Genomic DNA, 25178 nt, shown 5'->3' with positions numbered 1-25178 from the left:
GAGATAAAGAGTCAGGGGGCCAGGAAAGATTCTGAGAAGGCATCATCTACAATGTCCAGTACAGGAGGGATAGCTAAAGGCCTATGCTGAGGCAGGAGTAAGAATTCCCTAAGCCTCTTTTTTGGGTCAGAGTAATCCTGGCTTTCCCAGCGGAAATGCTTCCTAAGAGTATGCAAGGTTTCACCAAAGGAGAAATCCTCTGGAGGGAAAGCAGAGGAAATGGAGTCCTCTGCATCAGAATCCTCATAGGCAGATAAGGGCAAATCCTGGTCATCAGAGAAAACAGAAATTTCAGAATCCTGATCAGAAGAATAAGAAGGAAAATCAGTCCTAGGTCTCTTAGAGGGGGAAGGGTGGCTTCCTCTGATTAGAATAATAAGTTCCTCAGTCATTCTTATCCTTTGTTTTTTTAGGCACAAGAGCCTGACCATGCTGTCTGGATGTCGTTTTTTTAAGCATACATCGAGTTTTAGGCCTAGAAGAAGAAGATGGTGTTGGTTTAATATGCAAGTCAGTAGGCCTGAATACACCCTCAGAAGCCTGTGCCTGCACAGTGGCTCCGGATCCATCCAAGGTAGAGACATCCGCAGGTTCCACAGTAGAAGAAGCATCTCACGGCATACCGGACTCTGAATGGGTCTCAGTAGAGGCCTGCGAATCTGAAGTAGTGGGTAACAGGGGCTGAGAAAGCGCCTCACTGAGTACCGGTGAACTGGCGACTAGCTTAGGGGAAGCGTCTTTGGCAGATTTGGACCTAAGCGGTCTGTCTCTGTCTTTATCTTTGCGTTTATTCAGAATATCGGTAGGCGGATGGCTTACTGAAGCCATTTCTGGATAATTGAACCAAGTACCAAAATATTTAGAAGTGTAAATGAATCGACGACGAATAGTTCGTTGATTAAATAGGGCACAAAACCGACAGCAAGGTACATCATGGTCTGGGCCTAGGCAAGGAATGCTGTACGAATGGAAATCTTTATGAGGTATTTGCTTTCCACAAGAAATACAATTATTAACTTTGACTGACATCAGATTAGAGCAAGAAAAAGTTTCCCCACGGGGTACTTAGCTTAGTTGAAGACTTCGGTTCTGAAACACGAAAACAAAAATTTCAGGATTCGGCCGACCGGCACTTGCGAACTGCTTCTGCTTCAGGCACTGCATGGCAAGAAAGACTGGTAAAATGGCGTTGGCTGCACGCTTTATACCCCTGACTACCTGACGTCATGGAAGATGAGACAGCAGTCAACGCAGGACCCAAGACTTTGATAATCAAGCCGACTGAGGGCTACTGCAAGCAGATAAACCCAAATATGATGACTGTAACAGTGAAACACAAAGAACATCAGCTAGAGCCAGCATTTTGGTAATTTTAACAAACGCAGCACAACATTGTATGCTTACATTGTAAACAAGAATCAGAAAAAGAAAATACTTCAGAAGCACTCCATCAGTATTATTTTTACCTTAGACCGTAAGTACAACTACACTGTGTACCGCTGTTATCTAAATTTCTAAACACAGCTGCAACACAAAGGAAACAACTGCTACCTCTCCAGATTTGACAGATATATACATTTAAAAAACACCTCATAACCTAAACACGACCTACTTATTAGAAATATAGTTTTTTAAATTAAACAATGTAGGTTAACAAAATACAGGAGTTAACTAAGCAATGTCCAAGCTAGTTAATTACATGTGTGTGTGTGTGTGTGTGTGTGTGTGTGTGTGTAGATTATTGTAGATATATATATATATATATATATATATATATATACACACATCACACACACACACACACACATGTACATATGCACAACACTAAGACAAGTTTGGCCCTTTAACTATTTCACAACACTCTTCAAAACACCTTCTGTAGCCAGCAATTCATCCAAAACAGTATTATGGGCAAGTACAGGCTTGTCATGGTGATTGTGGATGCCATAGAAATGAACACAGAACAATTACTAGGAAAGTAACTGCAAAGTAGAAAAAAATAAAATCATTCTTTATAAATACTGCATACAGTTCAGTAACCAAAACTGCCTCCAGCATTTTCTCCTTAGTCCACTCAACAAGTCTACAGATTCTTGAAAGTACTTTTGTTTTCAGCTAGTGTTCTATTGTTTTAGCTAATAGCTAGGAAATGCAGGAAGTGTGAAAAGAGCAATTTGATGAATGTCTAATGAAAACCCTTATAAAGACAGCTTATTTCTAAACATGTTAAATTATGTACAGAAAACACTAAAAGTAAAAGTCCAATTTTAAGATGGAAGACTCTAGTTAATGTTCTGGCTTCATAAACTGCTACAGTTTCTTATACAAAATTTAATTTCATACATCAGTGGAATGGAGTATAGTAAACATGAGGGCATGGAGTGTGATGCATGTACCAGAAAAACGTACCCAAAACAGTGAGTGTCCAGCTTACAAACCTTTCTGCTTGGACTCGCCATGGTTGATGGTACCATAAACACTAACACAGTACGTACCTCCTTGACAGTCTGATGTTATGGCAAAAGAAATGCAAGTAACACCAATTCATACTGCTTTGGTACAAACATAAAATGGCACATTCTGTATGAAAGAAATGTCTTTACATTCATTTAGCTAACAGGCAGCAAAGCAGGGAGGCTGACTATAAAAAAGTTAAGCAAACTGTATAAATGCAGGAGAAAGTTACAGTGCAAGGTGGCAAGAAGGCATACTTCTGTAACTTTAAATAAAGCGACTACTTCATTAATAACAAAACTAAAGGCTTCACCTCATGTAGTACACAATCTACTCAGTCAGCATGCATCCAAAAATATGCATCTACTAATTTGTTAACTGGCATTGCACTACTAGTTGAGAGGTAAGCCATCTGTCTATGGCACTAGCAACTTGGGTTTGACAACAGACTGTGGTTGAAAGATAGGGCTCGTCAGGCAAAAGCCCTGACAATCTGCTCATCTCCCCGTTGAAAATTCTGTGGCTGATCTGGATAACTGTCCAATGGGTCACTAACAGTCAGTCAAAATGTGATGGTACTGCATGCGTGCGAGTGTGCAAACACGCACACATATGCATGCACACACACACACACACACACACACACACACACACACACACACACACACACACACACACACACACACACACACACTACTTCTGGTATGCTATGCTGCAGCTCTTACCTCTGAGGTGAAGTCCTCTGCAGTCGTTGAGACTTCACTTTCCTGCTGTAAAAGAAAATGAAACATAGTTAAGCCATTGCACACCACAAATTAGCAAAGAAAGACATCACTTATTTAGATCCTACATATCTATTACTGAAAAAAGATACTGGACCTTTTAACCACACCATGATTCATTTCAAACTAAGGAGACACATTTTGTTAATCCTGCAGTGAGCCAAGAGGTGAGGAAAGACAGGTGGAAAAAAAAAGAGTTGATGCTTACTCGATCCCACTACTCTATCAAGTCTCAGACTTTTTAGAGAGTTCTTATATTTCTGTAACCATATCATTCAGTACATGGAGTACTACAAGTAACTGGGTAACACCCGTGTCTATGGAGCTCTTCATTAAGCCTATTCTGTCAACAGAAGCAGCCTTCAAACTAGAATCCGCTTATCCATTAACTGCGCGCACCCTGTCTCCAAGTCTAATAATCTCTTGCATGAGTGGCGAGAACAGGTACTGACCAGAAACCACTGACAGTGACCGAGGACAAATGCCTACAGCCACGTAGTTCCTACCTTTACAAGACAAATTTAAGCTCTGTTTTGTCACTGTGGAAAATAATGCTCATTGTTAACATATTTTAATTCATGATACAGAATATAAACCACACAACACCATTACAGTAAATTTACAAACACGCTATTCAGAGATTCTACAAGAAAAGAGAACTTCTGAGCAATATCATTCTACAAGAGCAGAAACATTCTGCAAGAGATACTGAATTCCCTAGTATAAATGCAATACTTTTGAGTATCTACACATTCTTTTTACCTGCTACACTACTGATAAGCAACACCTGCATACTTAATCTGCCAAATAATCTCTACACTGCTATTAATTTGAAAAAAAAAATATTTTGTTAATGATTTATGTACCTACTGCTGCACTGTATAAAAGTATGTCCTACTGTCAAATCAACTGAAATGCCCAATGTCACAGTCATTTACTGGCATGTACAAAGCCATGTGGTCCAGGTTATGGCTGAAAATGGTCACTGGAATAGTTCTGTCTGGTTAAATACAATAAAATAAAATTAAGATATAATGTTATCTTTGGGGGCATAGTATGCAATGTCGACAAACAAAATCACACCATAGTATCTGCCGCATTTTGTTATTTTGCATTAATAATTAGTAATAGCCAATTACCAGACCTGCAGGGAAATTATTACTGCTTAGAATATCAATATTAGATTAATAAGTCTGACCAAAGTAGTCCTTTAAAATAAAGAGTAGAGCTAAATTAGTCTAGCTGCCTGTAGAGCACCTCAGTAACTAATCTGAAACAATGCAGGGACAGAAAAACATCAGAAGGAAATTTTGTCCATCCACGACAGGGTTACAGACAACAGCAACTAGGGAAAAAAAATGTGTCAGGATAAACTTTGCTGACTATTATAAATATCTGCATGGCATTCTCACCAGATTTCACTCCTTTTAATTAACTAAATTCACAGTTGTAAACAAAATATAATTACACGACAAAGTGAAGTATTAGATCTCATAAAGATTTGCTTTATGACTGGAGCTATTTGAAAAAACAGAAATGAGGAGTCAGTTACAATGAAAGCAGATGAACATAATTTAAATAATTAATAGACAATTAACAGAATGAAAGTGCATTAATTTCAGTAAAGCTCATCTTGGAAGTCTGCATAACTCTCTGTCAAGCTGCCTACCTATTGATAAGCTACCTATCTCATACAGTACCCTGCTCTTACCCTCATTATGAAAAGTTCCACCTAATCAGGGGGCATACCTGCAAAGTGAACAGCACTGTCACCTCACAGTATGAGACTTTCCAGTTCAGTTCTCAGGTTGGGTGTTTCCTGGGCAGAGTTTGCATATTCTCCTCGTTTCTCATGGGATTTCTTTGGTTGCTCCAGTTTCATCATATATCTGAAAGACATCAGCAGGTGCACTGATGACTCTAAATTATTTGTCGCTTGGTGGGTGTCCATGTGTGTGTGTGTAGTATGTGTATACATGTACAGACAGACTGACAATGGCTGTGTGTAAGGGTAAGTTTGTGCAAGTATCTGTGTGGTGCATGAAACCATGTGTTTGTGCATATAAATATGTGATGTGTGCGTGTATTTGTGACACTGAAGAAAGTCCTGGAAATCAATTTTATATTCCCTAACAGCTTACTAAATTCTGCAAATACATTTTTTTTGTTTCATGCATTCTCCAGCCTATTAGCACCTTATCTTTCTATCTCTCTCTCTCTCTCTCTCCCGCTCTATCTCATGGCACAAGATGACACAGTAGGGAAGGGGACTTGGAGATACAAAGCACTACCGGCTTTATCCTCCAGATGAGGCCATCACTGATGGACCAGGAAGGGAGAATGGAGCAGATTCAGAGCCTGCAGCTTCATCTATACTGGGTGATGCTCCAGGGATTTTTTTCTAGCCATACCAACCTTCCGCAACATGCAGCTTCTGTTCTACATTTAGGCCAATCGGGCAATGGGGCATGGCCTATGAGACCATGCCTGCCACAGTCCTGAGAGCAGCCACACCTCCTAAATCTACCAGCATGCCCAGTATGATACTTTCTTCTAGCCACAGCCTCCAGAACAGGTCAGTGAGAGAGATGTCCCTCACCAGCCTGTTCCCTCCCACCTAGGCTGCACATGTTATACTCCCTGCCAGCTTTGTTAGATGCCCAAGTTGCTTATTGATCTCAGTTTGCTCAGATCATAGTCAGGTCTTTATTCTTCTAAATCACCAGACATAGAGATCTGCTAGGTCAGACCGTACCTGGGCCAGGCAAAGTCAGCAGAATGCAAGTGATAAAGAGAAAAGAAGATTCCACAACTGTGCATTGTTTAAGAAATGGAGTCAAAGTCGTATCAGAAAATTAAGTACAGTGGTAGACTAAGGACAATCCCAAAATACAGTAAACACTTAACCGGAACTCAAGCAACCAGAAAAAAAAAAATTGAAGAAATACAGGACAATTTTCATGTGTTCACACTTTCTGCCCCCACAAAAACATACCTTACATTAGACTTTTAGAGTTTTAAAAAGGAAGATAGGAATAAATTCCCTCTCTCCCCAACCTAAGAACAAGTCAAACCAAACAAATAGTATAGGGTACAGTATTAGTCAGGCCTATTTTTAATAGTAACTCTCAAACACTTACCATAAATGTAAATGTTTGAGTGCATTCACTGTTGCAGTCATTACATTTGGGTTACCTGCTTGCAGGTAGTCCTCAGTCGGCCTGATTATCAAAGTCTTGGGTCCTGCATCGGTTGCTGTCTCATCTTCCATGACATCAGGTAGTCAGGGGTATAAAGCATGCATGCGATGCCATTACATCAGTTTTTCATGCCCCAGATGTCAGGTGCCCCCATAATGGGAAGCAATTATATATGAGGTTACACCTCCAACAAAAAGCAAATACACCACAAAATTTTAAGCATAGTAAACAAGAGTAGAGCTATAATCAATAGAAGTCAGGGGGGCTGGAGGGATGGTAATCAGAACTGCAACAGTGAATACACTCGAGCATCTACATTTATGGTAAGTGTACACAACTGTACTATGTTCTTCATATTTCACTGTTGCAGTCATTACATTTGGGTAGATTCCCAAAGCTAAGGAAGGGAGGAGGCAATTAGATAGCATTAGGACCAGCTATAAGGCCCTGCAAGACTGCAGTGGCAAAACCAGCTCTGGATTTTGAAAAAAATGGCAAGTGGTAATGCTTGGTGAAGGTATGTACAAAACTCCAGGTAGTAGCTTCTATGATGTCCCTGGTAGGGACACCTCTGAGAAAGGCTGTAGAGGTAGATGCAGCCCTGGTGGAATGTGGTCTTAACCCCTGTGGGGTAGGTTTTCCATGGTGCTTATAGCAGAAATGAATGCAGTGAACTATCCACTTAGAAATGGTTTGCTTTGAAATGGTATTCCCCTCTGCCCCTGCAGCAAATGCAACCAGCAGCTGTTCAGATTTCCTGAGAGGCTTAGTCCTGTCCAAGTAAAATCTAAGTTGTCTGTGCATGTCCAAGGAGTGCAGTATTCATCCTCCTTTGTTCTGTGGATTAGAAAAGAAGGTTGGCCAATGAATGGACTGATTAAGGGTCACACTGTATACCACCTTGGGCATAAAGGAGGGATTGGTCCTGAGGGACACCCTGTCTGCATGAAAGATGATGAAAGGCTCCACTGCCATGAGGGCCTGTAATTCAGACACCCTTCTTGCTGAAGTGATGGCTAGAAGGAAGGCTGTTTTCCAAGAAAGGAATTTCAACTCTGCATTTGCAGCTGGCTCAAAGGGAGGTAGAGTGAGCTTTTCCAATACAAAGTTAAGGTCCCAGGCTGGAGTAGGGGCTCTCCTGGGTGGTCTTAAGTTTTTGGCCCCTCTGAGGAACTGCTTCAGCAGTAGATGAGAGAAGAGGAGTGGCTCTGTATTATAATGAGCTGAAATGGCTGAGGCATGAATTTTGATGGAAGAAAAGGAAAGGCCTTTGTGAAGCATCTCAGTTAAGTACTAAAGAATGTGTGGTAAATTGGGCACTGTTGTGTTCATCTCCTGAGTTTGGCTCCAGGAACAGAATCTTTTCCATTTTTCAGCATAGGATTTTCTAGTACTAGGCCTCCTTGCCTCCAGAATGACATCCATCACTTGCTTACTGAGGGATGGTAACGTTGAGATCATGTAATTAGCCAGGTTGCAAAATTCAGGGTTTGAAGCTGTGGGTGCAGAATCTGGCCCTCCTACAGCAGGGCAGGAGTCTGAGGCAGGTGCCATGGTTCCAGAAGTGACAAACTGCACAGGAGGGGGCACCAGTGCTGGTGTGGCCAGTTTGGTGCAATAAGTATTGCCCTTGGTTTGTCCTGTTTGATCTTTAGTAGCACTTTGGAGAGGAGAGACAGAGGGGGAAAGGCATAAAAGTACAGTTTTGTACCTACCATAAATGTAGATGTCCGAGAGGTATGCATCTGCAGTCCTAACAAATGGGTTGTCCTGGCCTCAGGCAGCCCTTCGGTCGGCCGGATTCCAAAGTCTGGGTCTGGCCTCGGCTGATGTCGCACTTCACCTGACGTCATAGCTGCAGTTCAGTGGGTATAAAGGCATCAGCCGACGCCATTTTCCTCAGTGTTTCTTGCCCCAGATGCCAGGTGCCCTCTAGGAAGGCTAAATTTGGATAAATGCAAATGTTTCCAAACAATAGAGAGCAAATAGAAATGAACATGTATATACATATATACAAACAAATACACCATAATAGATTCCCCCAGCTACCTACAAGATGGGCAAATACCCTAGGAGTACCACAGAGGGGAAGGAGGGTGGGTAATCCTGACTGCAGATGCATACCTCTCGGACATCTACATTTATGGTAGGTACAAAACTGTACTATGTCCTTCAAGGATGCATCTGCAGTCCTAACAAATGGGTAGAATACCATAGCCAAACTGGGGGAGGAGGCACTAAGGAGGCACTAAGAGTTTATGGTGTAGTTAAGATCCCTTGCAAAACAGCAGTGGCAAAACCTGCTCGGGATCTGGAGTATAAAGGTAGATTATAATGCTTGGCAAATGTATGCACGGAGCTCCAAGTAGCAGCCTCTAAAATGTCTTTGGTAGCCACTCCTCGTAAGAAAGCTGTAGTAGTGGCTGTAGCCCTTGTGGAATGAGGTCTGATGTTTTCTGGAGTTGCCTTTCCATGAAAAGACTAACAAAATCTAATGCAATTTCCTATCCATTTTGAGATTGTTTGTTTTGAAATTGCTTTTCCTTCCATTCCTGTTGCATATGCTACCAGAAGCTGGTCAGTTTTTCTATTGTTCTTGGTTCTGTCCAGGTAGTAGCGCAATTGTCTGTGTACATCCAAGGTATGCAGCAGTCTTTCCCCCCTGTTCTGTGGGTTGGGGAAGAATGTTGGTAGGTGTATTGCTTGGTTTAATGATACCCTGGAGACCACCTTTGGCATAAAGGTAGGATTAGTTCTCATGGACACTCTATTCTGATGGAAGATAAGGAAGGGCTGTACTGCCATTAATGCCTGTAATTCAGAAACCCTTCTAGCTGAAGTGATTGCAAGCAGGAATGCAGTCTTCCAAGATAAGTACTGTAATTCTGCTGTTGCTGCTGGTTCAAAAGGGGAGTGTCAACTTTTCTAACACAAAGTTCAAGTCCCATGTAGGCAATGGTGGTTTCCTTGGTGGCTTTACATTTTTAATTCCTCTGAGAAACTGCCTGAGTAGAGGTTGAGAAAAGACTGGTGGATCCATGTTGTATTCTGCTGAAATTGCTGATGCATGAATCTTAATGGAGGAGTAAGACAGACCATTGTGGAAAAGCTCTGCTAAGTATTCCAGGATGTTAGCTATGTTTGGCAGTGATGCATCTACTCCTTTTGTTGCACTCCAAATGAGATATCTTTTCCATTTTGCTGAATAAGTTTTTCTTGTTGAGGGTCTGCGAGCCTCCAAGATAATGTCTTTAACCCTTTGAGATAAATCTGGGTTATTTTTCCTTATGTAATGTTCCAAGCAGCTAGCTGCAGTGTTTTCAAGTTTGGACGCAGGATTTTGAAGTTGTTCTGTGTTAGCAGTAGAGGTAGTAGGGGTAGAGGCCATGCGTGTTCCCGGGACATACTCCTCAGTAGCGGGTACCAATGTTGCCTCGGCCAATCTGGAGCTATCAAGATGATCCTCGGGTGATCTTCTTTGATCTTCAGTAGCACTTTGTGCATCAAAGGAAGAGGTGGGAATGCATATGCTGTCCAGTTTTCCCAACTGAAGGATAGGGAGTCCACCTTCCAAGCAAGTGGGTGGTATGTCCTTGTGCAGAATTTTTTCAATTGGTGGTTGTGTGGGGATGCGAACAGGTCTATTTCTGGCAGTCCCCATTTCCTTGTGATGGTTTTGAAGATGTCTGGATGCAGCATCCATTCGTGGGCATCCGTGGTGGTTCTGCTTAAGATGTCTGCTAGTATATTTTCATTTCCTGGCACGAATATGGCTTGGAGCTGAATGTTGAGGCTCAGGGCCACATTCCAGAGGTCCATTGCCATCCGGCATAGAGGATATGAATGTGTGCCTCCCTGTTTGTTGATATACCACATAACTGTGGTGTTGTCCGTCCTTATCAGCAAATGACCCTGTTGTAGAAATGGTCTGAATGTCTGAATTGCCTGTTTTACTGCCAGCATCTCTTTTGATTTATGTGTAGGTTCATCTGGTCTTGAGTCCATAAGCCTTGTATGCACTTGTCCACCATGTGTGCCCCCAACCGAGGTCTGAGGCGTCCGTGGTGATAGTCTGGCTTGGGTGAGGCCTGTGGAAGGGCAGTCCTTTGTTCAATTGACAGGCCTGGGCCCACCACTGGAATTCTTGCTTCAGGCATGGAATTATTGGAATTTTGGTTTCTAGGCTGTGCTTGTGCTGAGACCATAAATTCCTCAGGTACCATTGCAACTTCCTCATATGTAGTCTGGCATGTGGAATTAGTATTATGCAGGATGCCATGTAACCCAGGGCTTGCAGGATTTTCCTTGCTGTAAGCTGGTTCTGCGTTGTTAATGCCATGAAATAGTGGTAGCTGCTTCTGTTTTTCTGCTGTGAGGAATGGCATCTGGTTTGATGTGTCCAGTTCTGCACCCAGGAAGGTTATCCTTTGGGATGGTATCAGCCTTGACTTTTTTGTGTTGACTGTGTAACCCAGGGCTTGCAGCAGGAGAATAACCTTTTTCAAATCTTTTGTTAATTTGTCTTAGCTGTCCGCTTGTAACAGGCAGTCGTCCAGGTATGGATAAATTTGAATTCCCTGAAGCCTGCAATGAGCAATTACTGATGCCAGGCATTTCGTGAATACTCTGGGCGCAGTAGATAAGCCAAAAGGCAATGCTGAGAATTGATAATGCTCTGATCCTGCAAGAAATCTGAGGTATCTTCTGCAATTTGGTCGTATGGGGACGTGCAGGTATGCCTCCTTGAGATCCAGAGTCACCAGCCAAGACTCCTTGCCCAGCATGGGAAGAAGTTGCTGTAGGGTCAGCATTTTGAATTTTGGAACAATGAGATATGTGTTTAGAGCGGACAGGTCGAGGATAGGTCTCCATTGTTTTTCCTTTCTTGGTACTAGGAAAAGCCTTGAATAAAATCCTTGTCCTTGTTCCATAGCCGGTACCTTTTCTATAGCTCTCATCTTTTTAGAAGTCTTCGGTAGTAGCAATCTCTGGTTCTGACCGACCGGCACTTGCGAACAGCTTCTGCTTCGGGCGCCACGCGGCAAGAAAGACTGAGTAAAATGGCGTCGGCTGATGCCTTTATACCCGCTGAACTGCAGCTATGACGTCGGGTGAAGTGCGACATCAGCCGAGGCCAGACCCAGACTTTGGAATCCGGCCGACTGAAGGGCTGCCTGAGGCCAGGACAACCCATTTGTTAGGACTGCAGATGCATCCTTGAAGGACATCTGAGAGGTTTTTCCAGGTGAAGGACAGGGCATCCACTTTCCAAGCTTGTCTGTGGGGAGTCCTTGTGCAGAATGTGTCCAATTGGTAGTTCTGAGGGGAGGCAAACAGGTGTATGTTGTGTTAGGAGTAAGAATTCCCTAAGCCTCTTTTTGGAGTCAGAATAATCCTGACTTTCCCAGCGGAAATGCTCCCTAAGAGCATGCAAAGTTTCACCAAAAGAGAAATCCTCTGGAGGGGAAGCAGAGGGAATGGAGTCCTCTGCATCAGAATCCTCATAGGTAGATAAGGGCAACTCCTGGTCATCAGAGAAAAACAGAAATTTCAGAATCCTGATCAGAAGAATCAGAAGGAAAATCAGTTCTAGGTCTCTTGGAGGGGAGAAGGGTGGCTTCCCCTGATTAGAGTAATGTCTTCAGTCATTCTTATTATTTGTTTTTTAGGCATAGGGGCCTAACCATGAGGTCTGGGCGTCGGCTTTGAAGGCGTGGATCGAGTTTTTAGGCCTTGAAGAAGAAGATGGCGTTGGTTTAACTGCAAGTCAGTAGGCCTGAATACATCCTTAGAAGCCAGTGCTTGCACAGTGGCTCTGAACCCATCCAAGCTAGAGACATCCGCAGGTTCCACAGTCGAAGAAGCATCTCGCGGCATACCAGATTCCGAATGGTCTCAGTAGAGGCCTGCAAATCTGAAGTAGCGGGTATCAGGGGCTGCGAAAGCACCTTACTGAGTACCAGCGAACTGGCGACTAGCTTAGGAGAAGCATCATGAGCAGCTTTGGACCTATGTGGTCCGTCTCTGTCTTTATCTTTGCGTTTTTTTGGAATGTCGGTAGTCGGGTGGCTTACCAAAGCCATTTCTGGATAATTGAACCAAGTACCAAAATATTTAGATGCGAAAATGAACTGACAGATGAATAGTTTGAGGTTTGAATAAGGCATAAAAACGACAGCGAGGTACGTTGTGGTCTGGGCCTAAGCAAGGAATGCAGTACGAATTAAAATCTTTATGAGGTATTTGCTTTCCACAAGAAATACAATTGTTAACTTTTACTGACATCAGTTTAGAGCAAGAAAAAGGATCCCCAACGGGGTACTTAGCTTAGTTGAAGACTTCGGATCTGAAGCTCGAAAACTAAAATTTCAGGAGTTGGTCGACCGGCACTTGCGAACTGCTTCTGCTTCAGGCACTCCACGGCAAAAAGACTGATGCAATGGCGTCGGCTGCATGCGTTATACCCCTGACTACATGACGTCATGGAAGATGAGACAGCAACCGACGCAGGACCCAAGACTTTGATAATCAAGCCGACTGAGGGCTACTTGCAAACAGATAACCCAAATGTAATGACTGCAACAGTAAAACATAAAGAACATTTACAGTTATCCGGCATCTACCAATCCCCATGGGTACTGTACTAAATTCCTTGGGATAATGCCAACTCCAGGTTAAGGAATATAATCCAATACAGGACAACCAAAGGCTTCACATCTGAAGGGCATGCTTATGGGAAGACAAGGAATAAAAAAGGAAAAATCTGCTCTGTGTGTGTGTGTGTGTGTGTGTGTGTGTGGTAAACAGATGATGAAAATATACACCACATGTAAAACAGTTTGCATTTTTTTGGAAGGAGGGATTAATGGAACAATGTGGTAAAGGCCACAATTTTCTAGCAAATCCAGGAGGGAAACAGAAAGTCACTACAGGTATCTGTGAAAATGACTGTTCATTTAAATACAGGTCTCAGGGTGACCATTTGATAATCCAAACAGAACAATAAGGATTGGTCAAACTTGATGAAAAATAAATTCCATGAAAGGGCAGGCTGTTGTAGTGCTGTGTTGTAGGATCTGGAAGGTAAACAAGATTTGCTTAATTAAAGAAATGCATGTTCTATGATATTTAGTACAGAATGGAATGTAGATGAGTTGGATTCTTAGGTCAATCTGCAGGCATTTTTAACAGATATCTAATTAATGCTGCTCATTTCCAGACACACAAACCCAAGTGTGAATTATTCAAAGCACAGTGCAGTATAGCATAGCTGAAAAATTGCAATGCTGTGCATATAATGAGGATGATACTCATCAAAAATTGAGGAATACTGGGATGAGTGTGTAGTCCACTATTAATGGACATCAGCAGATTTCAACTTTAATTTTTACCCTTCAGAACCGAATGCCATCTGATCTCTGCCCATTCTAACAGTCGACAACTAGTACTAAGCAAACAAAGTACGACAGATTATCACCTCTCCAATACCATTTGAAAATGGGCAGCTAAATTTTGGTAGTGGGTCCTGTGGTAGGAGAGGAAGGCTTGAGAAATTATTCCCATAGGCAAGTACACTGTACAGAGATGATTCTCATTTAAATAAATACATTTTGGTAGTGGGTCCTGTGGTGGGAGAGGAAGGCTTGAGAAATTATTCCCATAGGCAAGTACACTGTATAGAGATGATTCTCATTTAAAAGCACCTGGAGCCCTTCAGTTTTAGTTGAACTTGGAATAGCAGGCAAGGTGTACAGCCAGTAGAGCCTGCTGCACAAGGGAATTAAAAACTAGACTGCTCCTGTTTCCCTCCTGAACCCCACACGCTTGGAGACAGACTGCAATGCCCACTAGATGAACAGTGTGCATTCCCTATTCTAGTTAGAGGACCATGGTAACTGCCCTAGGAAAAGGAGTTTAGCAGAACTAGCGGTGTCTCTACTTTGGCTAAAGCACTGTTATGCTGACCTTACGACCCCACCACTGATAAGAGGAAAACTGCCTTTGTCTAGCTTCCTGTCACAATGTATAAGCCTACTTTAGGAACTTTGTCATTGTCTGTCTTTCCGCATATAATAAACAACTACTCATCTCTAAACAACAATGCAATGCTTTTCACTACCCAACAAACACTTGAAGCCAGTTCATGTGTCTGCATGATTCTAAAGATAACCGTATTCCTAATGTTACTCAGCAAAAAGATATCTTATATTGACTCTTGACAGACACTACTCTTAGCTTTCAGTAAATACTGACAACATTATAACTAAAGTTTCTTGCCAACTCAGAATTTGTTATCATACCTCCTACGTTCCTCTCTCTCTCGGCATTCTCAAACTATTGGTAGAAACGTACTAATGTCTAAATTCGAATGTGCACTCCCACTCCTTTGCTTGCACCCCTTCCAGAACACTTGCAAACTACCGACTGTTGAAAATGAAATATGCAGATTTTGAATTCTGACCAATCACAACACACACCACTGTGACTTGCCTCCCCATCATAAACAGTGTCTCATTTTTCCTCAGTACTCTTTTGTACTCAAAATTCTCCACACTGACTATTGCCCACCTCTGAAAATAATATTCTCTGTCAAAGAACCTAAATGCAACCTCCATAGCAGTCAAAATGGTGCCCTTACCTTAACCAAATCACATCCACAGGAGAAATAACCTTTGCCAAACTAGTTGTGCTCTTGCTGTTTGGAACCATACCCTTACTAAAGAATCAGAGCTCTCACTTATTTATTTGACATTTGTTTACAGGGACAGTCCAACTGGGTAAGTGTCCATTTTCAGCGGAGGCCCAGGGAAAAAAATCTCCAGAAACAGATAGCAAAATTATAAATTTACAAAGATTACAGACACTTTCATCTCTTTGACGTTGACATGAACCGAGTACTGATGGGGTGGCTGAGACCCTGAACTTTCAGGTGACAACAAGAAGCCCCCCACCCCATGTCTAAAGCATCAGTGAACAGTTCTTGGGAAGGACCAGAGGCTGAAAGGGCAGGTCTGGGTTGAGGGTAAGTTGCAGAATCCACTACTCAAATTTCCATTTTAGACAAGGAGGAACAGGCACTCTGAAATCCACAGGGTGGCAATGCTGAAGCCAAACTGATATGAGGTACCACTGAAGTTTCCACATGTACAATCTGGCAAGAGGGAGCACTGAAATAGGAGAGGCCATGAATCCTACGGCCTAAAGAAACTCCTTGGCTGGAATTGCAAACAAGAAGAAGAGACTGAAAGAAAGCTGTCAAGGACAAAAACGTTGGTGGTGGAAGAGAGGCCAGTGTTAGCAGTGTCTGAATCCTGCAGTCCAGATACACATGATCCTGACAGGAAGTCAGGACAGACTTTTGAAAGCTGATAATGAACCCTAGACTTTGAAGGAGAGATATGATGAACTCCTGAGCCTGTAACAAGTAACTGGGAAAAGGAGCCTGAAACAACAGGTCATCTAGATAAGGAAAAATGTGAATGCCCTGGAGACTGCTAAAGACAATCACAGGAGCTAGGCATTTTGTGAATACCCTTGGGGCAACAGAGAGACCAAAGGGCAAAGCAGAAAATTGAAAATGAGAGGAAGAAACAGAGAAACACACACACTTCCTGAAAAAAGGGTGAATAGGAATATGGCAGTAAGCATCCTTCGGATCCAAGGACACCAGAAAAGCTTGGGCAGTAACAGAGGAAATACGGTTTGAAGAGAAAGTATCCGAAAGGAAGGAACCTTGTGAAAAGTGTTGAGTAAGAACAGATCCAGAACAGGCCTCCAAGTGTCCTCCTTTCAAGGAACTAGGGGCAATCTGGAACAGAATCCCTTTCCTATCTGGGAAAAAGGGACAGGCTGAATAGTTCCTTGGTCCACCAGGGACCCAATAACCTCTGAAAATGTGGAAGCTGTTTTCAAAGAGGTTGAGGAATCCTTGAAAAAGGATGGAAGAGACTTCCACACCATGAAGTAACCCTGACAGATGATGGACAGTACCCAAGAATCTGAAGTGACGAGTTGCCAGTTTGGAAGAGAGAGAGAGACAGCTGAGGAGACAAAGGAACCTGGCTGAGGGTGGGGGGGACAAAATATCAAAGAAAGGCAGACCTGTCAGATAAAGGATGCTTCTGAGCCAAAGGAGCCTCAGAAGACTTAGCAAAAGGAGCTTGTCCACCAGCCTTCCTACCTTAGTGGCCTGATAAAGCTGCCTACGAACAAAAGTAGACCAAGTAGGATAGCAGAACTTGGGGATGGGGGACACAAAAACATGTTTAGGGTCCTGCAAAGCTTTACTTTCTTCTTGACAAGAATTAAACATATCAGAAGCAGTCTCAATGAGATTTTTATTAGCCAAAGGAGCATCCAGTAATGTGGCTTTAATGTATTCAGGTAAGGACTGCAGACAAAGCCAAAAATAATACCTCATGACAAACCCAAAGGACTGCAGACAAAGCCAAAAATAATGCCTCATGACAAACCCAAAGGCAGCAGCTCTGGAAGAGGCATCAGCAGCATCATAGCTGCACTTGACAGACTGGCGAGCCACCTCAGAGGTAGACCCCAAAATAGAGAGAGCACAGGACTTTCCTTCAGAATCAGAGAGGTCAGAAATAACCTGACAAGCCTAGACAATCAAGCCAAAAGCAGATCTGGCCATGTGGGTCTCGTAATTAATGGCCCTAAAGGCCAAGGCAGCAACAGTAAAGACCTTCTTTTGAATCTTCTCCATGACTCTACTACCTTTATCCGAAGGCAGGAGCTTGGCAGAGGGAAAAACTTAGAAGGCTTGTCAGAGAAGACTGACATCACAGCAGGATCAGCAGAAAAACACAAACAGGAATTGGCAATTCTCAGGCATTGTCCTCGGGAAGTGCCATGCAACAAAGGGAAATGTCATTGTTAATGGCCTGTATGGATTTGGTCTTGAAAAATATTTTTTTTGAGGGGAAATATTATAAACAAATTAAAGGAGTCGCTATGAGGGCAGCAGCTACCCCCATATTTTCCAATATTGTTTTGTGGTATTGGGCAACCCATTTCACATTCCCCTCTAAACATAATTCATACATTGATGGATACTTACATTTTTTGGATGACATTTTTCTTATTTGGACAGGTACCCCATTGGAAGTGGCAGAATTTAGGGAATATATCAACTCAACGATGCCATTTTTAGAATTCACTATAGATAGTAATCCACTAACAGTGAATTTTAGGATGTAGTAATATAGAAAAAGATTTGTACATAATAGGTACGACTGTAACATTTATAGAAAACCAACATATTCCAATAGGTTTTTGCACTATAATAGCAGTCACCTAAAATGGTAGAAGAAAATTTTAATTAAAGGCCGAATGGTCAGGTAGAGTAGAGTGGTGTCTGAAGAACTGCAATTTTTAATAGAGTTACTGAGATTGAAGGACAAGTTTTTGGAAAGTACAGCTGAAAAAATTGAGGAGGTAACGCATGAAAAATTTTCTCCCCCTACTGATGAAACCAAATTCCTTCAAGAAAATTAGAACAGACAATATTAATTATTCTAGAGCTATGGTTTTACAATTTCATAATAGATTAGCTGACATAAAAGGGCTGAACAAAAGAATTGGACTACTGTTTTCGATTCCTTTGGTCTGACTGAAAGTGGGTCAGTTTCCCATCTTGAATTACAAAAAGGAAAAAATTAAAATCTCTTTTGGAAGGACCAAGAATTGTAAAGAAAAATGATAGATTTTTTTTGAACTTACAAAAAGGTATGAAAAATATGGGGCATGCAAGCGATGCAGTAAACCTGGTTTTGGAGAGTCACCCCTTGACTATTACCAAGAATGGTTTATACAACTGTAACACTAAGAGGGTAGTATATATTGTTATATGTTTTTCATGCCTCATGTTTTATGATGGTAAAACTGAGAAATCTGTGAAGGTGAAAATTTATTAGCATAACTATGCTATTAATGTGCAAAATATGAATAATAATTTAACTAAGCATTCTTGAGAATGTGATACTGCAGTGGTGGTGCTGCGGTAGCGTTGTCGCCTCACAGTAAGACGTTGTCCTGTTCGATTCTCAGCTAGAGCGTCTTCTGTGTGGAGACATGCGTGAATGGGCGTACCTTCGTTGAAGGTTGCACGTCAGGGCTGGCAACTCAGCACGTAAAAATCAACTGCAAATCATTAGCGGACCGGAGTTCCACTGTGGCGACCCCTAACCAGGAAAAGCCGAAAGACGGAACAACATTCTGGAGAATGTGATGATTTTAAGCAATTTTTATTTTAGGTGGTGGAAAAAGTTGTTCCTAATGAGAGTGGGGTAAATTGAGAAGTTCAATTAGAGTACAGAGAACTGTATTGGCAGTTACTTTTGAACAGTGCATCATCCCCAGAATTAAATGGTAATTTGTCTACAAGCATTGTTTTAATGTTGGCATCTGTTAAACTGCAGAACAATTTGGTTTGTACTTTATACTTTAGGTGTTAAGGTGTGTATATTTAACTTGGATTGTTTATTTAAACAAATTTTGATCATGTGACGTCGGCTCACTCTTAGGAGCTACTTAACTAATTACAGCCAAGTGCGTCTCCAGGCGTTTCTGCAGCTACCTCCTACTGACGCCTCTAGGTGTCAAATATTGTTTGTTCATATTTGCATCAATAATTTCAAAACCATGTTACATACAAGGACTCCATGTTACATAGAAGGACTCTATGTCATTTCATTGAATGGCCACAATGTCGAAAGGCACAGAGCTGCATTGAAAATTCAGTCCATTGAACTGTTCTGACTGAGACTGCATTACTCTGAGTCAGGAAATTTGCACTTTTCCCCACTGTAGTGCTATCTCAGAGTTGGTAGATATAATTAGTGGTGGGGTGAGTTCGACAGACTGCATTTTTGATGCGGTGCCATTTAACAATGTGGCCATTCCCATAACCCACATACAAGTGAACAGAAGATTTCATCTTGAAGCATACATGATGGCAAACACAACTGTATTGATACTTGATCTCTGTCAAATGCAACTAAAGAGATATTGAATATTATTTATAAACTTTTATTTACTCAAAAAAAATTTTTTTCATAAAATTAACATAGTAATTCAATACATTTTTGATAAATAATCTGAGGATATTTGTTGAAGAAGGAAAAACTATGTACAATATTTATAAAGGCCTGAAGTAAATTTTATAATTATTATATTCATAGTAAAAAAAGCAAACAGAAAACAATAAAAAATATATAGGTAACAATTTTTAAAATCATTCGAGAGAGTCTAGATTTGTCTGGAAAATGTATTTATATACTATTTCTGTTGTAATAATTTTTATATTTCTCTAAATACCTCAACATTCAGGTAACACAGACAAAACTGCATAGCCTTATATGAAAGCTCACAGCTGTATGAAGAAACTCCTGCCAGTGTGTGTCTTGCTTGAATGGCTGCTGAGATATCATAAGCTGTTTATACAACATTACAAAATTAATATTCACTGCTTTTACTTTGGGTTATAAAATGCAGTTTAAAACATCACACTGAAGGAATACCACTGATATAAAGATTAATTTATCCTAAACAGTTTGCCGTTTACAGTTTTCTAGTAACACTTATGGTTCCAAAGATATAAATGTTTCTTTTAACAGTAATTTGATACAACTTCCTTTTTTTAAACGCTCAAGCCACACCCACTGGGAGTTGTACAAGCTCAAAAGAGATGTACTGGAGGGGAAACAGTTTATATTTGCAGGAAGTGATGTTTTTCATTCTGACAAAGTTCTGTTTTTTAATAATGAGGAATGAAAGTGCTTAATTGTTACTAAATTGATGACTGTATCCTACGGGCTTGCATGTTTCTTTTCATTATTAGCCTATTTTTGTATGATGGTTGGGAAAAGTCTTTCTAGTTATTATGGAGACTACAAAAATTTGGTGAGAAACAATCTGCTTTCAGTAGGGAATGATACTTATAGGTGGGGAATGGAATTTAATTTGCAAAACTGAGAATGTACCGTGGGGACAATAAAAGGGAAAATAAAAGAGGGTAGATTTTAAAGAAATTTATGAAAATATTTGGTATGGAACCATGAACTCAGTTTGCACAATATTCATCCATCCATCCTCACCCCCTTTTCCCATTTTGCACATGGGGTTCGGGGTGTCACGTCCACAGTGACAATCATCTTGAGCCAAGGTTTACACTGCCAGGTGGCTAGAGTTTACACAGTATTCTCCAAGGTATAAAAACTGGACCAGACTGGATAGAAATTAGATTTCACAGGAAAAGAAGTTAATCCAAAGCTTCAACACATATCCAATAACTATTTCAGATCATGCACTGATAACAATCAAGATAAAAAATGCTGGGTAATGAAGTAAAAATGAGATACTGGGGTTTTCCCAACTACCTGTTAAAGAATTGAAGTGAAGGAATGGGTAATAGAAACTACTAAATGTTATTAAAGAAGACAGGAATTTCTTCAGAAGGAATAGCTAGTGAGTGGGCTTAGATGAAAATGGAGTTTGCAAATTGGAAAGAAATACAAGAGAATGAGATGTGGTTAAAGAAGTAATAGGGATTATTTAGAGGGTCTTATAAAGATTAAAGTACTTTATAACACAATAACTGGAATCTCACAAAACACAAAGAGGAACAAGTGCAGAATAAGGGAATATTCGGATAATATACAAGAGTTCAGAAGGACTGCTGTTAACCAACTCTTTTGAGAACTCCAGAGTACAAAATCTTTTTGTTCAGCAATGCAGGAAACAAACAGAAAGGATTGTTGCCAAACTTAGGGAACTTACATCAAGAAAAACTAGAGATCCAATAGAGGTATTAGATACATTTTGGAAATTTTATGAAAATTTTATGGAAATGGCATAAAGCAAAGCAATGTGGATACCAAGTAAGCACAAATGGAAACATTTATGGCAAACTTAATTATGCTAAGATTAGAAGAAGATGAGGTTCAAAAACTAATAGAAAAGAGGAGGAGAGGAGATAAAAATGGTGATATAAAATCAATTTGCAGGGACGTCTCTAGAAACAGATGGTATTCTTGTGGAAGTCTATAAGTTAGGAGGGAAGAAAGTGATACCTGGAAAATTTTGTTTAACAGCATTTTAAAAAGGAACAGAAGCACTAGCATCTTATAAGAAAGCTGCAGTGGCTGTATTACACAAAGAGGGCAAAGTATCATCAGACCCAGCCTAATACACTTCAATTTTAAACCCATGACTATAAAGTGTTTGTGTCTATACTAGCTAAATGAATGGTATCTTATATTATGGTATATTAATCAAGAAAAGTTGGCTTTATTTATTTGTACTCGATAAACCCAGAAAAGGATATCTTGATATTGTGGAATATTTTGAGACAGTTTCAAGCCTTTTCATGGTATTAAAATAATGAAGATAACACAAAGGATACAGCTGAAGTCTATGTGCCCACTCATAACTTGGTTCAGCAATACCCATACTAATGAGGACATGATAAGATGAAGTATTCAGGAGTACAGATTAAAAAGGCTTATGCTATGGCAGGTAAGGATATGACGGAAGAGACTAGACAAAAGATAATAGAAAAAGTGGAACACTGAAGGCCCTTTTATGGATATGGAGAGTAAGATACAAGCAGTGAAAATGTTTTTTCCCTCTAGTTTTACATACAGATCAAGCATATCTTTATCAATCAGAGGAAAAGTTTTGGACAATAACTAATTAAGAGTTGTAGGACTTTATCTGTGAGGGAAAGATGGCAAGGGTGAAGTGGGATAACCTGATCCTCCCAATAAAACAAGGTGGTTAAGTATTACCTGACTTGAATGGATATTTTAGAGCTGCACAGTTAAGGCTCCTATATATTACACAAGCATAAGGTTATAGTCAAAGTTGAAATGGAAGATAATAAAGGGGGATGGTTCAAGAAATAAGGAGAGAGTGGGATTTTGGATGCAGACCCTTAAGGAGAAAAACAACAGCCATACAAAATACTGTAGTCATAAAGTAGCAGAAAGTATTCTAAGAACTAAGCCAAGATATGAAAGGAAAAGGGAGATTTTGCCAATATGGATGACTGGAAGTAAGGGTACAAAAAATAGCAAGACAGGGCTGGAATTTACTGAAGAAAACTGACAATGAAACCAAGGTACTGGGTTCAAATAACTAGAGAGGAAAAAGTAATAGAGTGGGATGAGGCCAACAAGAATTTTGTACTGCAGGTAAGAGACAGCCTTTCCTATCAGGGATTGATTTCAGAGTATAGGCAACATAAAAAGGATGGGGAGTCCTAAGTGAAAGCTGTGCTCTGGTAGAGTTTTTAGTTGATTCTAGAACAGAAGCTACTGTTAAAAATGGATAATTAATAGGGCTTATAAAATACTGCATGATAACCTTGAGCATCAATCAGAGGAGGTTAGAAAAGGCTGGGAAGACAGACTGGAAAAGCATTTCAAAAGTTAACATTATCCATGGCTACCAAGTATATTACACAATCTAGAAGGTTTAGGAATTTTGCTTGCAAGTGTTATACCCCAAGAAGACTTCAATGAAAAATTTCCTCCCGAAGATGAGCAAATGCTGGAAGTGTGATGGGGAATTAACAGGTTACTGAGAACACGTTTTGGGGAGTGTAATAAGCTACTCTAAAATATCCCTTCAAATCAGTTAACCCTAATCATTGGATAACTAAATGGCTGGAATTAAGCAAATTATTCTTTTGAGCTGGGACACAGGATCTGAACTGCCTAGAATAGTACTGTTTTATTACATTTAATTCTGCTGTCTGCCAAAAAGCAACTGTTGGAAAACGGAAATCAAAATCTAAACCACCTGTATTTGAAGTGTTGGAAAATTGTAAAAATAGATAAAAGAACTGGAAGATAAAACTTTAAAAAAGGGAAGGAGCAAATTACATAGAAATAAATTGAAATTGTGGGAACAATACATGCAGAACAATTCAGGAGGAGGAGTGAGGTTTAAGAAAAGGCAAGAAATGAGTGATTTATTTAATCCTGGACTAAAAGACAAGTGTTATAAAGAGAGAGAACAGGTAATGTATACTGTGTGTAAATGAAAACAAAAGTTAATATGGTTTGTATCTTTGGGTCTATGACTTATATGATATTTTACTAAAGATGTTTAAAATGATAGAAAAAAAAAATCAAGGTCTGAAATTCAATCCTAATAGCTGGGCACTATATATATATATATATATATATATATATATATATATATATATATATATACATATATATATATATATATATATATATACACACACACACACACACACACACACACACACACACACACACACACACACACACACACACACACACAGTGGATATAAAAAGTTTACACACCCCTTTTAAAATGCCACGTTTTTGTGATATAGAAAAATGAGACCACAATAAATAATTTCAAAACCTTCAGTTGAAAAACAAATCTGTTAGGGGAAAAATGTAAAAAAAATGTACAATATGCTGGTTGCATAAGTGTGCACATCCTTAAACTAACACTTTGTTGAAGCACCTTTTGATTTAATTACAGCATTCAGTCTTCTTGGGTACACACCTGCCATCAATGAAAGAGACTCTGATTAACTCCAAATAAAGTTCAGCTGTCCTAGTAGGATTTTCCTGACATTTACTCAGTTGCCTGCTACAGCAAAAGCCATGGTTCGCAGAGAGCTTACAAAGCATCAAAGGGATCTCATTGTTGAAAGGTATCAGTCAGGAGAAGGGTACAAAAAAATTTCCACAGCACTGGATATACCATGGAACTCAGTGAAGACAGTTATCAAAAAAAGTGGAGAAAATATAGGACAACAGTGACGATGCAAAGAACTGGACGTCCCTCCAAAATTGATGAAAAGACAAGACAAAACTGGTCAGGGAGGCTGCCAAGAGACCTACAGCAACACTGAAGGAACTGCAAGAATTTCTAGCAAGTACTGGTTGTGTACTACATGTGACAACAACCTCCCGTATTATCTATATGTCTGGACTATGGGGTAGGGTTGCAAGACAGAAGCCTTTTCTCACACAGAAAAACATCCTGGCGCAGCTAAAATTTGCAAAACAATACATTAAGTCTCTCAAAAGCATGTGGAAAAATGTGTTATGGTCTGATGAGACCAAGGCTGAACCTTTTGGCCACAATTCCAAAAGGTACGTTTGGCACAAAAACAGCACTTCACATCACCAAAAGAACACAATTCCCACAGTGAAGCATGGCGGTGGCAGTATCATGCTTTGGGGTTGATTTTCTTTAGCTGGAACTGGGGCTTTAGTCAAGGTGGAACCTGGAGGGAATTATGATCAGTTCCAAATACCAGTCACTTCTGGCCCAAAACCTTCAGGCGTCTGATAGAAAGATGAAGATGAAGAGGAATTTCACCTTTCAACACGACAATGACCCCAAGCATACATCCAAATCAAAAAAAGAAAGGCTTAACTAGAAGAAAATTAAACTTTTGGAATGACCAAACTTTTGGAATGACCCAGCCAGAGCCCAAACCTAAATCCAATAGAAAATCTGTGGGGTGACCTGAAGAGGACTGTGTACAAGAGATGCCCTCGCAATCTGACTGATTTGGAGCGCTTTTACAAGGAAGAGTAGGCAAATATTGCCGAGTCAAGATTTGCCATGCTGACTACCCAAGGAAACTGAATGCTGTAATTAAATCAAAAGGTGCTTCAACAAAGTATTAATTTAAGGGTGTGCACACGTATGCATCCAGCATATTGTA

General features: G+C 40.5%; 1 protein-coding gene across 4 annotated transcripts in view; it reads right to left on the bottom strand.

Annotated features, from left to right (window-relative positions):
* Positions 1-25178, bottom strand: part of AKAP9 (A-kinase anchoring protein 9) — a 3155794-nt gene that overhangs the window by 2545727 nt on the left and 584889 nt on the right. For all 4 annotated transcript variants that reach the window (XM_044067665.1, XM_044067666.1, XM_044067667.1 and 1 more), the window contains exon 4: positions 3180-3224. In XM_044067665.1, coding sequence (XP_043923600.1) covers positions 3180-3224 — 45 coding nt within the window. The remainder of the gene's footprint in view (positions 1-3179; positions 3225-25178) is intronic.

The sequence above is a fragment of the Protopterus annectens genome, chromosome 3.part1 (assembly GCF_019279795.1).
Source record: "Protopterus annectens isolate FY-2018-M chromosome 3.part1, PAN1.0, whole genome shotgun sequence".
NCBI classification, from domain to species: domain Eukaryota; kingdom Metazoa; phylum Chordata; order Ceratodontiformes; family Protopteridae; genus Protopterus; species Protopterus annectens.
The sequence above is the reverse complement of the archived record's forward strand: the minus strand, read 5'-3'. Positions and strand labels throughout refer to the sequence as shown.